Raw genomic sequence first — 14,375 nt, forward strand, 5'->3', positions numbered from 1 at the left:
GCCAGCTCAGCCCACCAGGGGGCAGGGCTGGCTGGCATGTGGTGCTGGGGGATAGAACCGTGGTCCCTGATGCTTTTGCTAAGCTTGTTCTAAGTAGGCGCTCCAGACCACTGAGCCATCTCTCCAGCCCCCTACAACTTCTTTGTCATAGAATTTTATAGTGGGATAACCCCTTTTTCACAAATCTTTACTAAAAGGATAAACCCAATGTGCCAGCCAATAAATGAGTGACGCAGGAGGGGTAAGAGATGAGGGCTGAACAGTAGCCTCATTTGGCCTGATAGTCTCTATCCTTGCTTTCTAATACATCTGAAAAACTCTAAATGCCAACATATTACAGTTTAAAAACCACAAATTTAGTCTAACTCTCTTTTTTTACAAATGAAAGTATTTTCCAAGCTCATGGAACTAGTAAAAGAACCTACTGTCTCATTTCTTACAGATAAGGATTCAGCTTGTCTACCTCAACTATGCTTTCTATGAAAGTTAAGAGATGATCATTTGTCTATTGTTTTTCCTTTAACTAAGAAAAATAGAAGCAACAAAATTATGTAATAAAAGTGAATAATTAATAAAATATGCTGGATGCAAAAAGCTCCATTTGCCCCAAGTAGGTTTTCATACTATTACTATAAGCAAAAAAGACAAAAGAGAAAAAAAGTTCATTTCTGAACTAGGGAAGAAAAAAGTCATTATTACATTATCTTCTTCAAAAATATCCTGTATTCCTAGTAGAGGCAAAACTATTCCTTCTTCATTCATCCAATAACTAAATATACATTGAGAAACTATTGGGAGATATAATGTGAAAAAAATAAGTCAAACACAAGTCTCTGTCCTCAAGAAGCCTTGGATAAACTATCTAAACTTTCTGAATCTCAGTATTTTCCATGTAATAGATAATATTTAGCTATTGCATTAAGAAATAAAAGATATGGTAAATATAAAAAAGAAATCTTGATGATTAGTCATGCATATAATAATAATACATCCTCAGTTGACATTAGTTACCTTCCCTGCCAAAAGATCAGATTGGAAATGAGAGGTGAGAAAATACTAAATCTCTTTGCTAATAACATACTGAGTTTGAGGCATAGTGATGATAAGGTAATTCCAAACAGATAATTTTGTGAAGATAATTCCAAACAGATTGCTATACTAGGAAAGAGGTAAGTAATAATCTGAATAAATGAAATTTACATGAACTCTCCAAGACAAGTTCTGTATTTCACTTTGTTATCTTCACTGCACTACCACACATTTTTCCCCATTACTAAAATACATGCAGCTAAACTGCAAGATTTACACTCAAAAAAATAAATTTCAAAGACATCAGTTTCCATTAAAAAAAATCAAATTTAAAATCCACAAAAATACCAGATGTGGTGGTACGTGGCTATGATCGCAGCACTCTTGGAGGCAGAGGTAGGAGAATTGCAAGTTCAAGCCCAGCCTGGGCAATTGAGTGATTGAGCAAGACCCTGTCTCAGAATAAAAATTTGTAAAAGGACTTAGGATGTAGTAACTCAGTGTAGAGGCTCTGCATTTGAGCCCCAGAATGGCAGCAAAAAATAAAAAAATCTAAAAATGAGAACCCATCAAAAACGTATGTAAGTCTGTTCAATTTTGGTAAATTGGTTATTTACCAATAAAAGTATTCAAAAACACCCTAAAACCTAAGCCTGCTTTTCACTAATATAATACATACAAAAATACAATGGAACCAAGACACAGGGATGGTAAAGTCTTATGGATTTAAAGATAATTTTGTAAACCACAAATGATACATAGCTCACTTGTTAATTACTGGAGGAGCTCTATTCACTATTAACTTTAATTATATTTCTTTGGGGAAATTTTGTCATTCAAAAGAATCAAATATTTGCTTCTTAGCCACACTAACTTATTTTATATTTGTAAACACCCCAAATCCACCTACATATAAAAAGTTAACAGAAAAAAGTCAAAGGTCAAACTCAGGACCTTGAACATGCCAGGCAGACACTTAAGCTGCTCAGCTATCTCCCTGGCCCTATCATATTATCTTTTTCATCACAATTTTAAAAGATAGCCCTTTAAAGTTAACAGTGCAGACACAGCAGTTTTTTTAGTGAAAAGCACATAAACCAAAATGTGTCCTTAAAAAAAAAGAAAAAATCAACTGAACACAGAAGGGGTACATATGATATAATGTCAAAATAAGTAACAATGATTTTTATACTACAGCTAGAGAAAAACAAAGATCAAGCAAAAACATAGATTAAAGCTATTTATAACCAAATAATATCATTTAACTTTTTCAGCTGAGTAAGAGCCTACATTTCTATTCTCTTCTGATCTATTAAGTGCCCTTAATCTCTCCACTCCTAATTTACCCGAAAGTTAAAACAGCACTGTGATGCCTCTCTTCTACTCATTTTATAATGGTGCCAGGATATCTAGAAGTAAATGTATACATGTTTAGAAATGCTGAGATGAAAAGCAACGAACTCTTTAATTTTATGGGTCTGTGGTAAAATCAAGATAAAAAGACATGGTTAGATCATTTCAATGTGTAAATTTTCAACTAGCCAGAAGGCTTCCTGGAGACATCATTCAGAAGACGTAAAACTAATGCTCTGAGGTTTCAGAAACTAATCAGACTAAGGGATTTCTATAGGAAACAGGGCACTTAAGTCAGGGAGAAGACATTGTAAACTTTAAAAGCCTCTAGGCCTACCCCTAAAAAGAATTCAAACTTAGCCCTCACAGACCCGATTAAAACTTAGTGCAAAGAATAAGAACTACAGATCAGCATCACAGTCACAGAACAGAAAAACCGGAGGTGAACAAGCACCGCACATGGAGTGAATGCCTGAGAACACTGGCTTCTGAGGGCCTTGATTTCCTCTGCTATAAAATTACAGCAGGGGATAAAGTAGTAGAACATACTCTGGCCATGACACAGGTCCAGAGCTGGTCCTCAGCACCGAGACAAAAACCTATGAAAATGAGAAATGAGGATGACAGCACCTAACTGTTCCAAGGATTTATGAGTTAATCTATCCACAACATTTAGAAAAGTGCCAGGAACATAGAAAGTGTGTTTACAATTTCCACTGCAATTATCCCTAGCCTTCAAACCTAATGCCAAGTATCAGAAGGTTCAAAACTAAAAATTTTAGTTTATAAATTTTAGTTTAGTTTGTAACTCACCATATTTAATACCTGCCCTGCCCTGAGTGCATTTGGCAGTAAAATTTGACCTGATCAAATATAAGGCTATTTAGAATCTCCATTAGGGGCTGAGGAGATGGCTCAGTTGAATAAGCACTTGTCTGGCAAGCACAGAGGCCTGAGTTCAATCCCCAGTTCTGAAAAAAAAAAAAAAATCTCCATTAAACCCGTTCTGCTGGGATTTTGCTGCAGATAGCTTATTAAAAGTGTTAAACTACTGGATCCTGTCCCTTATTCACAAGTGTGTACTATGAGCTTCCTAAAACCTAAAAACTCCCAAATACATCCAGCCCCACAGCTTTTAGACAAAATGTTGTGAACCTACATCATCTTTAGTATGTAGAGCTTCTGTTTCCTTAAAATAAATGTCATTTTCCTAAATAACTACAAAGAATAAAACCCAGAGCTGAGCAGCAGAAAATGTTAGGATGAGACAGCATTTCCCATACATACAGGAGGGCCCTGGATTTCCAGAATATTCTTTTCAAACAGAATACATTTACAATAGCTTACTTACATCCCATTGTAAAGTTTTTCAAACTCTAAACTCTAGTGTTTGACTACAGAAAGTCTATTCTCATAACTTCAACCACAAATACGTAATAAAGGCTCTTTAGAGAGAATAAATATTTCTTGAATCATGGATATCAAATCATCACAGATCTTTAGAGCTGAAAGAGACCCTTGGGAACTAATCTGAACTGTCATCCTTTCCCTTCCGCACTGTTTTATCATCCATACATTTTCTTTCCCCTGTGAGGTAAAAAACCTGCCCTGACTTGTCCTTAGACTCTGTCTATAAGAACACCCTGCAGGTAATGTGAATAAACTAGGTGGGGTACACTGACAGACTCAGAATCAAAAAGGACAAATTGAACCTAACACAATTAGTCTTACACATTTAGTAAATGTCTCAGATTATATCTTAGAAAATGACAAGAATTCCCAACTCCCAAAGACTCATCTCACACATACTTCTAAAAAAATAAAAAGACTACTATCTTATGGCCTCAATGAGTCAACACCATAATGTGGCTGTCCAAAAAGCTACTGTGACTAGGGACTAACTTCATCACCAGAACCACATCCAGAAAGAATGGGGTAACTGGCCTCACTGCTACAAGCTAGTTAGAGCTCATATGTGATTTTATGCTCACTCTGCTCCACATTTTTGGAGAGTCACAGAAAGACTGAAAAGGTACAGAAAGAGATAACCATGAAACTATGTCACATAAGGATCAATTGAAGGAGCAGAAGATATTTAATCTAGACTTGGAACATGACCACTGTTCCAAATCCCTGAAAAGCTGCTATGGTATAAAGAAATGGGCTTTTTCTACATAGACCCAAGTGCCAGAACTAGACTAGTAAGGTGTTAACTACAGGGAGAATATTTCAGCAAAGTATACAGAAGTCTTTCTTAAAATACAGGAGACTGTGGTTCCTAAGGACCAAGCCCTGAAAGTTCATATTTTTAACAAATCAAACATTTGTCATTACCTCAGTGTCTTACTGCTGATTGCCATTACTTCTTCCTTCGCCCTTCTTAAAAATGTCCTGTCCAGGCAGCCAATCATGAATATTCTGCCAGGTATGTGGGAGGAAAGTGCCTGCTTGTGGGCAATTAGTTTCAGTTTGCAGATCATAATGTCTATAAACAAAATGAATCCTACCTAAGAAATAGACTAAAAAAAATTCTCCTGTATGCAAATAGCACCAGAAGATCTACCTAATCAAACAATATATTATCAATGGCACTGAGTCTTTATAGGAATATTGAAATTTAGAAAAAAAAATCAGGACAAACATCTTTCAAATGCCAGGAAATCCAACTTTGCAAGCCAAACAAGATCTCTCAAATTCAGACTGACAAGGAAATGTGTTTACTATTTGAAGTAGACTATACCTCATGCTCAGATAAAATATCTGTACCCGATTATATCATTGTAAAACTAATATTGTCTATCAATAGGCCCACAACATCAGTTAAGCTGCTGAGAACTACACACAGGCAACCCAGAGTGAGTTCACAGAAAAGTATAGACTACAGAATATTGAAAACAAAGCAGAGTGGCTGGAGTTGGGCATCCTAAAACCTTCTATTACCAAAAGATCACAAAAGATATAAATATAGTTTAGTCCATGGAAGTTACTAAAAACCTTGAGCAAAGTTCACATGGCAAATCTTTATTAATCCAGCTTCACTTGAAATTGATTTGAAATCTTAGAAACTTCAAAATAATGGACAATGCAATAAATATATGATGACCTAACAAGAATACATTCTTTCCTGTGCTTTTTTTTTTTAAAGTGGATGTGCAGAAGCAACCTTACTGTCTACAAGTTAAAGATTAGTTGGAAAGGGAAACAACCAAAAAAGAATAAGGCAAGAGTGGGAGTGTAGCTCAGTACTAGAGATCTGCCTAGCATGCATGAGGCCCTAGGTTCAATCCCTGGCACAAGAGAAGAAAAAAGAAGCAGACCCAATGTACCAGTTTGAAAAAGAAAAATAAATTCCAGAATACATACTTAAGTGAATATAGCAAATTGCTGAACGATATCTATAAAACTATTCCATTTTACTTTTTTAAAAAACTATTTTAAAATACTGTGTGTGTATATGTTCATGCATGTCTAGAAAAAAAATGTTTGAAAAAGATCTTGCAGACTGCTAACAGTAGTACCCTCTAGGGACTAATTGAAACGAGGGGAGTGACTTTCACTTTTTCCTTTGTAGACTTCTGTTTCATTTTTGGTTTGGGGGGCTTGTATGTGGGGTGTAGGGGGTTAATAAGGGTTCCTTTTGTGTTTTAAAAATAATAAAAAGTAAAATAACAGCAACACAATTATTTATCAAATACTAATCAAAGTAACCAATTGTTATTTAGGTGCTGCTACTGTGATTGGACACTGAGAAACAACATATCCCTATTTTTTCTATTCTATTTTACTAAACCAAATTTTAAAAATCACAAGTTCCTCTTGGGTTTCCCAAATGCTTTACTACCCACAAAAAAAGCCTGGTCATAAGCGTAACTAAGCACATGTTGCTTATTTGCCACCAGGACTTACTCTAAACATTACAGCTGCACTAACTTATTTCATCTTCACAGCAATCCTATGAGGCAAGTACCTTTATTGTCTTCATTTCACACTTGAAGAAGCTGAGGCCACAGAGGTTAAGTACCTGTCCAAGCTTACATTGTCAAGAAGGGGCAAAGCTAGAATTCAAACTTAAGTATGGACTCCAGAATCCATACTTGCAACCACTGTGCCTTCTGTCTCAAAAATACATCAATCTCTCTGTATAAAAGCCAAAAAGTTCATAGATTTAAGGAAGAAAGAAAGGGGGGCAGTTAATACATGCCTTGAATCTGGAAGAGATGTTTTTGAAGGGTAAATAATCTGTATCCCTACTTATGTCATTGCGGAGTTCCAACCCAAGACTTAAGGCTGTATTAAGGCTCATAACCATGGGGACAATTCTCTGCAAAGAAAATTAGAGTCCATTGTCCACACCTGACTCCTTATAAGCTACTCAGCCTAAGAATTAGGTCAGTGATCCAGCTAAACAAGTACCTTGGACAAATCTCCCAATTCAGAGCAATCAAGCTCAGAAACTTGCCTAACGTCTGGACAAGGTAGTTTTTCCTTAGTTTCTGGCTTATTTTAGATCTGAAGAGGGAAAGAACAAGAGTTGCCTCTAACTTGGCTTGAAGACTTTAGTCAGCAGGATGAAGAGCCCGCTCTTCTAGGTTAACTCAAACAGAAATTGGCATTCATCAGTATCCCAAGGTAGTTGAAGGGGACAAAGATGAGCAACCCTGCTTAAACTGGATTGGTACAAGCATGCTGATCTTGTGATTTAGAAAGAGAAGTAATGCAAGACAAGAATTTAACCTAATTTTAAAGCGTGCTCAACCTAGATACAACTGTCCCAAATGGCCTACTGAGTCTACTTATTTGTAGAGAAAAATATGGATTACAATGCCTTTTTATTGTTTGGCCTGAAACAGTCTATACTATTTATAAACAAAATATCTTCACAAGCCTCTATTCCACCTGTCTTACCTACACACACATCTGATATTTACATAAACAAGAAGTGAACAAGGAAACCAGAGCTTTGGGATCCTTTATACTCAGCTTTTGACCTACGAATTGATGGAGGTAGTGGACTGGTTTTCAAACTTCCCCAAATAACCCAGGCGGGGTGGCCGGGTGAGCAAACCAAACCCAAAAGTTTGTGCTTATTCTGGGTCGCTGACAAAGGCCAGAAAACCCTGTTTGGAAAGAGATCCGATGCCTTCCACACAGCAGCCGCTCGCTCCCAAGGGAGCACAGCCTAGGGGGGGACAAAAGACTTTCCAGATTTGGCAGGGGGTGCGGGGACTGGGAGAAGGGGGGCGCTGGCTGGAACTTGGGCCTCCCCTTGGAAACCAAAATGAGGGGAGCCTTTAGAGCAAGAAACGATCGGTTCCGGCCAAAGTGTCCAACCCCAGCTGCTACCTCGGACGGGGTAAGGATGAGCAGCCCCTGAGAGGGTCACTGGAGGAGGGCAGCGCTGGACTTACCTGGGGGAGGAAGAGAAGAGACCTCGGTGACAGGTGGGGTGGGCGGGAGGCTGCTGCTGCTGCTGCTGCTGCGGCTGCTGCTGGTGTTGTTCCTGCTGTTGCTGCTGCCTCTGGGGAGACCGGGGATCGGGGTTCCGGGAGGGGTCGGCGCCAGGACGGTGGTCGCTACAGGGGTGGTCGGCGCCGGGCCAGTGGTCGTCGAATGGGTGGTCGGCGCGGGACTGGTCGGCGCCCGAGGAGTGGTGGGCGTGATATCCGCCTCCGGAGAGGTGGTCGCCTGGAAGGCGGTCAGCGCGGGTCCGGTCGCCGCCCGAAGAGGGGTGGTCTCCGGGGACCGGGCTGGAGAGGTCGCGGCTGGGGGTCGACGGACAGTAGGGCGCGGGGCTCCGGTCCTTGGGGCCTGGGCTGTGGGAGCCGTCGCCTCAAGAAAAGGGGAGCTGGGTTCGCCCCGCAGCCTCGGGCCGGGCGAAGCGTCCACCTGCCCCTCGGCCCCGCCGCCACCGGTGACATTGCCCGCCGAGGCAGCGGCGGCGGCGGCGGCAGCGCAGCACAACAGGGCGAGGCCGCCCAGGCTCGGCAGGCTTCTCATGGCGCGCTCGGCTTCGCCATTCATTCATTCAGCCAGTCGGTTGGGCCAGTCATCTGCTCTTCCCTGCCATCCGACCAAGGGCCGTCGCCGCCACTGTGCGCACCATCGCCACCTCCCTCTGACAGGCGGCCGGCCCGGCGGGCGGGCCCGGGAGCAGAGGGAGAGACCCGGCCGAGCGCGGACAGCCCGCCCTCCTCGATTGACAGCCAGGCCCAACCAATGGAAAGTCACGCTCTCCCACGTGACCTGCCCGCTTCCCAGCCTCTTTGTAGCCTCACGAACCAATCAGAGAACGTCGAGCGGAGGGGGAGGTGCGTAAGGCGGGTGGAGGGCGGTGCAAACCTCGCTCCAACCGGCCCGGCTAGCCGCTGCACCCGCTTTGTCTGCCAGAAGAGCGGGGCGCGGGCCTCGGGCACCCGGGCATCGCCGAGTAGACAAAGGACGCGCCCCGTGTAGCAGATGCGGGTCCAAGTTGTCTGCTCTAGTGGGCTGCGAACTCAACCTGGAGCGAGAAACCCGCGCTCTGGGGCGGCCCCGCCCTCCTGAACAATGGGGCGCCCGCGCCGTTCCGTTCGAGGGCTCCTGGGGGGCAGAGGGGTTGTGGCTGCAGCCGCGGAAGGGGCGAGAGGGGCTGCGGCAAGCAGATGGAGCTGGACATTTCCTGCACTGCCCAAGGGAGCGCGACCAAGCGAGGTCTGCGATGCCCTTCCATTTCAGAGATGTGGAGACTGAGGCCCTGGCTCTGAGAGCCGCCCTGACACAAGACCCATGTCCTCCACAGGCACCTGCTGTGGGGAGGCTGGACGTGAGATCTGGAGAGCTGTCAGGTGCAGAAGGAACAAGCTTGCGTGGGGTAGGCAGATTGACGTGTGCACTACTCCAAGCCCTGGGGAGAATAGGATTGCACGAGGTTGAACCTTAGCTTTTTGTCTCCCTTGCTGAGTGACTTTGTGGCCTGGGCATCGTTTTCTCACCACTAAATGGAGATGATAGGATGCATCCCACCCTGCTTACAGAATTGTTTTGAGGATTGAGTCGTGGGTTCACCCAACTGTCTGGCCCACTGCTGTAAACCCTTATTAATGCTAACCACCCTCTGTGCACTGTGTCAGGACAAGTCTAGGGTGAGTGAGTAGCCAGAGGTCTCAGCCCTGCTGTGTCCCCAGAGCCTCCTGCCCGTTGCAAGGATTGGGGTGGGGCTGATAGCACAGCTTGACCCGGGATGACATTAAACCCGAGATAAAGCTAGAGATCAGGCACACAGCCTTGTGCCATCCGCCCAGGATCAAGCTAGGTCAGGCACTGCTGTCTCGGTGGCTGAGCAGCTTCCAGGAGCAGTCAGGCAAGGCAAGTTTGTCATCTGACAGGTTTAATCCCAGCTTCATCGCTGGCCCAGTCCTGGCCTCTCCTCTGTGATGCTTGCCTTTGTACCTTGTTTCCCATTAATCATTAGCTTCCAACCAGACCAGCAGAATGAGAGTTGTATGTGAACTTGTGTATATTAAGAAAAGCATGTATTCACTGGCCTGCATGAGTGGTGATGGATAGGAAGAAGATAAGTATGTCCTTGTATACCGAAGCATAAACATATTCATAATTCTATGAGTATTATCTATTTGTATGAGTCTAAGAACATGGGAGCCAGTATCTACTTTCATCTGTGTTTTACTCTGTGCATGTTTGCTGGCCTGGGTTTTAAGTGTTTCCCGTGTTTTTGCATTTGTGGTTATCACTGGGTGTGTCTTGATAGGTCTGTCTATGTCTGTAACAGAAGCAAATGAGAAGGGTGTATAAGTGCTCTGATTTCAAGACCAATATTTAGCAAGTACTAAACAAGGTTCTGTTTTTACTTCTCTTTAGGAAGGGAGTGGACATGGCATGCCCCTTCCGAACTACATTCTCTTCAGATTCTTCTCAGTTCCCGAGCCCAACCAAAACACCACATCCTCTAAGAGACTTCTCTGGATATCTGAGCAGGAATTAACCTCTCCCTTCCCACTTCCCCACTGTCCTTTGTTCAGTCATTGATTACCACCCTCATCTATCAATCAACTTCTCCCCTGCATCTTCCTAAAAGGATTAAGGATCATGTTCAGAAATATATGCAATAGGATAAATTGAACTGCATGTGTTCTTTATTACTTCTCAGGAGCATATATCATTTCTCTCTTCCATCACACTGTCTCTCAGTGCCCAGCAGGAGCAACACAATGTGAGCCCTGATCCTTGCTGACTAAATTTTTAAAAGATCCTGTGGTGCCCACAGGAAGAACCTGTACCTTCAGAGTCAGACTGAGTCATGACTTCCAGCTGTGTGACCATGGAGGGCCCTTCTCTGGGAGGCTGGTCCCCTCTGAGCCAGGTTCCTCATCTATAAAATGGGGCCAATGAATCCTTCCTCTTGTAATTGAGCTGAGGATACAAGAGAACATTTTTATAGAACCTGACCCCAAGATGGTACTCAGCCTGTGCAGGCTCACAGTTCAGCAATATCATTGCCAGCCTTGAGCCTTGTTGGCAGAACCTCTGCCTCATAACCTCCCCATCAGCTGATATGCCCTGACAGTTGCCCTACTAGATATTTCCAAATGATACCTAAAACTGCTGGTTTGGCCCAGAGCTGTGCTGTATCAGAGATTCTCTGGAAGTTGGGGAGAAAAGCTGACTCAGCTTCTTTGCCAGAAGAATTGCAGCAAAGGACTAGAAGACCTTGCTGAGTAATCCAGGCCAGCGCTGCCTCAGGTAAGAATCACCCACAACGGCCTCTCAGGAGGACGATGAACCCAGAATATATAGAGAAAATATTGACCGTTTTAAGAAATACCTTGAATGTACTATTGTTTGTAATTCTTAAACTGATTGCCCTTCTCTCTAAACCACAACATGACTTTTTTTCTTAGGAATATTTTAGTTTATGTGTTAAAAGCTAGAAATGTGTTAAGTGTCCAACATCAGAAAAGAGGATTATTATATGTTTTTATGTCATATCAAAGGTGCTATCAAAACCATATAGCAAATATGAATAATAGATAATTACTATTGTTATTAAATACATATAAATTATTTTGCTTAATCCACAGAATCCTGCAAGATACCATTATGTGTCTGTCTGTTTGGGCTATTTTAACAGAGTACTGTGGATTGGGTGGATTCTAAACAACAAAAATGTATTGCTCACAGTTTTGGTAGCTAGGAAATCCAAGACCAAGGTACCAGCAGCTCTAGCATCTGGTGAGGGTCACCTTCCTAATTCACAGATGGCTCTTCTTTTGCTTTTTTCTCACTTGGTAGAAGTAGAGACACTAATCCCACTCACAGTGGCATTGCCCTATGATCTAATCACTTACAAAAGGCCTTCAAATACCACTGTATTGGGGAGAAGAGTTAGGATTTCAACATAGGAATTTCAGAGAGGCACATTTACTCTATAGCATAAGCTCTGAATTTTACAGATAAGGAAACTAGGGCAAGAGAGATGAAGCAACTTACCTGAAATCACTTAATATTAGAACCAAAATTATAAATTGAGACTGACTGGCTTCATCTATAACCCTGAACATAAAGGGAAAATGATTATAAGGTTGGGAAGAAAAGAGAAGATAAAAATTGTATCTGTGACACTCTGTGTACCAAAATGTTGACAGGCACTTTTCCTATTGCCCCACAACTGCAGCTAGGGCTCAGAGTTCTAGAGAGAACTGTCAACCCACCCATAACAGCTGGTGCCAGAGGGCTTAATGAGGGGGGGGCACAGAACAGCAGGGGTCAAAGAAGGCCTTGTTGGCATCTATGAGCGGCCTGACCTTTCTCCTGTAGGAAATGCAGAGGCTGCAGAGCATCCAGCCTGACTCCTTTCTGTACTCAGCACCAACCCAATGTCAAATACACAGAAGCAGGTCAAGAATTGTTGGGCTAAAAGGAGTCTTATGATGCGGCAGGCAGTACTCCAAGAGTTTTGTGTTTGTGACCCATTTATTCCTCAAAGGTAGGGCTATCACCAGCACCTGGAAGAAGAGGAAACTTAGGCAAATTCCTAAGCTTCTGAGAAGTTTAGGAATTTGCCCTCGACCTGCCTGACTCCAGTGCCCAGTCTCTTTCCTGTTAGTCCATTAGTGTGGCCACTGCGCATTGCACATATATGAGGCCAATGCTAACATACTGAAAGAAGGCACAGACACACCAAATATAATCCTCTGCTAGAGCACCATTTGTGGAAAGAGAAACTCTGGAATAAGAAAACCCACATTATCATAGATATCATAGATATCTAGATATGGCTCATCGAAGTAGGTTCTCCCAGAAACTCCCCTTTCTAGTTGCATTGAAACAGCAAGGCTGATACAGACTTTTCTCTTCCTAATCCTCCTGGAGCCTGGCGTCCTATCAGATGTGGATGAAGGCAAGACAAGGTTTAGCATCTTCTACAGAGAGCTCTACGGTTATTAGGACTACACTTAACTGAGTCTGCCCAGCAAAGAACAATGACAGGCACCTCAAAGAAAGGGACATACAAATGACTAAGAAGCAAGAAATACATACATAGCTAAAGTAATCAAAGAATTGCAAATCAAGACAATGAGTTGTGTTGTTTTACCTTACTGATTTGCATGGAATCAGAATTTTTTTAACTGGTAATACTTGTCATTGGCCAGGGAGTGTCTCTCACTTTGGTAGGAATCTAAAGATAGAAAGAATAAAACCTTTCCAGGAAGCTTTAACTTGTTTATATTCCTGTTTGTTTCAGAATGTCCACTTTTAAGCATCTAAGGGAAATAAATATTCAGCTATACATATTTATGTACAAACATGTTTATGTTATATATAATAATGAAAATGTTAAAGTCTAAATAGTTAACAGTAAGGATTGGGGACTAGAAAGGTAGCTCAGTGGTAGAGCACTTGCTAGCATGTGTAAGTCAGGGTTCAATTCCAAGTACCACAAAAAAATAAATAAATAAATAAATAAAAGGGAGGGAAATCTTCTTAAGTACTTGGCGTTTTCTGATGCTGTTGTGTGGAAATATCATACATCTATGAAACATATTCATGAAGGAGAGTTTGGTGGTGCAAAATGATGAAAATATAGCTTATATGACTAGGCCATAATCCCCATCATGTAAAATGATAAAAAAAATCAAAGATCAAATCAAAATATTAGCATTGTTTATTTGTGTCACTGCATTGTGGATATTTAAATTTTTTCTCCTTCATACTTTTCTACATTTTCCAAATATTTTTACAGTGAACATATGCCATTTTCGGAATCACTAGCATTTAACACCAGGATTCATTTGAATGAAGAGATGTGTCTACCAACCACTCTTCAATCCACTTCCTGGTATCTCTACTTAAGATGATGAGGAGGAAAAGAAAGACCCAAGTCGAACTGACAGTAATTGCAAGCACCACCTCCAGATGATGAAGCCAAGTGTTGGAATCCTCCTTCAAAGTCCCTGTAATGCTAAAATAAGCTCAAAAAAGCATTTGTTGCCATTCTTAGAGATCCCCTGAAGGACATCATTCACAGTGGGCACCAAGTCAAACCCTTGTTCGTCATCAGCGTTGGCTAAAGAGCAAAGAATTTGAACCATTTTGGGAAGGAACGGGGCCAGAGTTTCACAAATAACTCTTTCCCTGAAGTTGCTATAATTGTAGTAAAGGGGACAGGATTACTGACAGGTGCACAGCCAACAGCACTTTCCCAGCCATGGTCTCACTGAGCATTGTACCAAGCCCCAAAGGAAACTGGTAGTGACAGTAGCAGTAGTGATAATTACAGTATCAACCCTGACTAACATTATTTTTTTTCTTTCAAAGTTTTATTGATAAACAGCAATGAGAGTTTCAAATCAAATCGGAAATACAGTTTCAACAAATAATACACTGCATATATTCTTCTTAGTGGTTAATAGCTATACAAGATGCGGACTTGTGATCCTATTTACAAACACCATTAGAACAAATCATTCTATTCATTAAGAGAATGCAACTATATA

At 41.9% G+C, this 14,375-nt stretch overlaps 2 protein-coding genes across 2 annotated transcripts in view; one reads left to right on the forward strand and one right to left on the reverse strand.

Moving 5' to 3' along the window:
• Megf9 (multiple EGF like domains 9) overlaps positions 1 to 8,545 on the reverse strand; it is a 103,721-nt gene extending 95,176 nt beyond the window's left edge. The window contains exon 1 of the mRNA XM_004641467.2: positions 7,791 to 8,545. Coding sequence (XP_004641524.1) covers positions 7,791 to 8,403 — 613 coding nt within the window. The 5' untranslated portion in view covers positions 8,404 to 8,545. The remainder of the gene's footprint in view (positions 1 to 7,790) is intronic.
• A 53-nt stretch (positions 8,546 to 8,598) lies between these two features.
• Positions 8,599 to 10,544, forward strand: LOC111812700. The gene is made up of 3 exons (XM_023701593.1): positions 8,599 to 8,647; positions 8,745 to 9,232; positions 10,240 to 10,544. The coding sequence occupies exons 1-3, from the start codon at positions 8,599 to 8,601 to the stop codon at positions 10,405 to 10,407; spliced, it is 705 nt and encodes a 234-aa protein (XP_023557361.1). The 3' UTR covers positions 10,408 to 10,544.
• The last annotated feature ends 3,831 nt before the right edge of the window (positions 10,545 to 14,375 follow it).

This window comes from Octodon degus, unplaced genomic scaffold (genome assembly GCF_000260255.1).
Source record: "Octodon degus isolate 3935 unplaced genomic scaffold, OctDeg1.0 scaffold00137, whole genome shotgun sequence".
Taxonomy (NCBI): Eukaryota; Metazoa; Chordata; class Mammalia; order Rodentia; family Octodontidae; genus Octodon; species Octodon degus.

What these genes read in the sequence shown, in the direction of transcription:
- LOC111812700 (XM_023701593.1), top strand. Translation starts at nt 8,599, where the DNA reads ATGGAAAGTCACGCTCTCCCACGTGACCTGCCCGCTTCCCAGCCTCTT. An exon ending in GCCCGCTTCCCAGCCTCTTT is followed by an intron (nt 8,648 to 8,744) that starts GTAGCCTCACGA and finishes CGGCCCGGCTAG; the next exon opens with CCGCTGCACCCGCTTTGTCT. An exon ending in AAGGAACAAGCTTGCGTGGG is followed by an intron (nt 9,233 to 10,239) that starts GTAGGCAGATTG and finishes ACTTCTCTTTAG; the next exon opens with GAAGGGAGTGGACATGGCAT.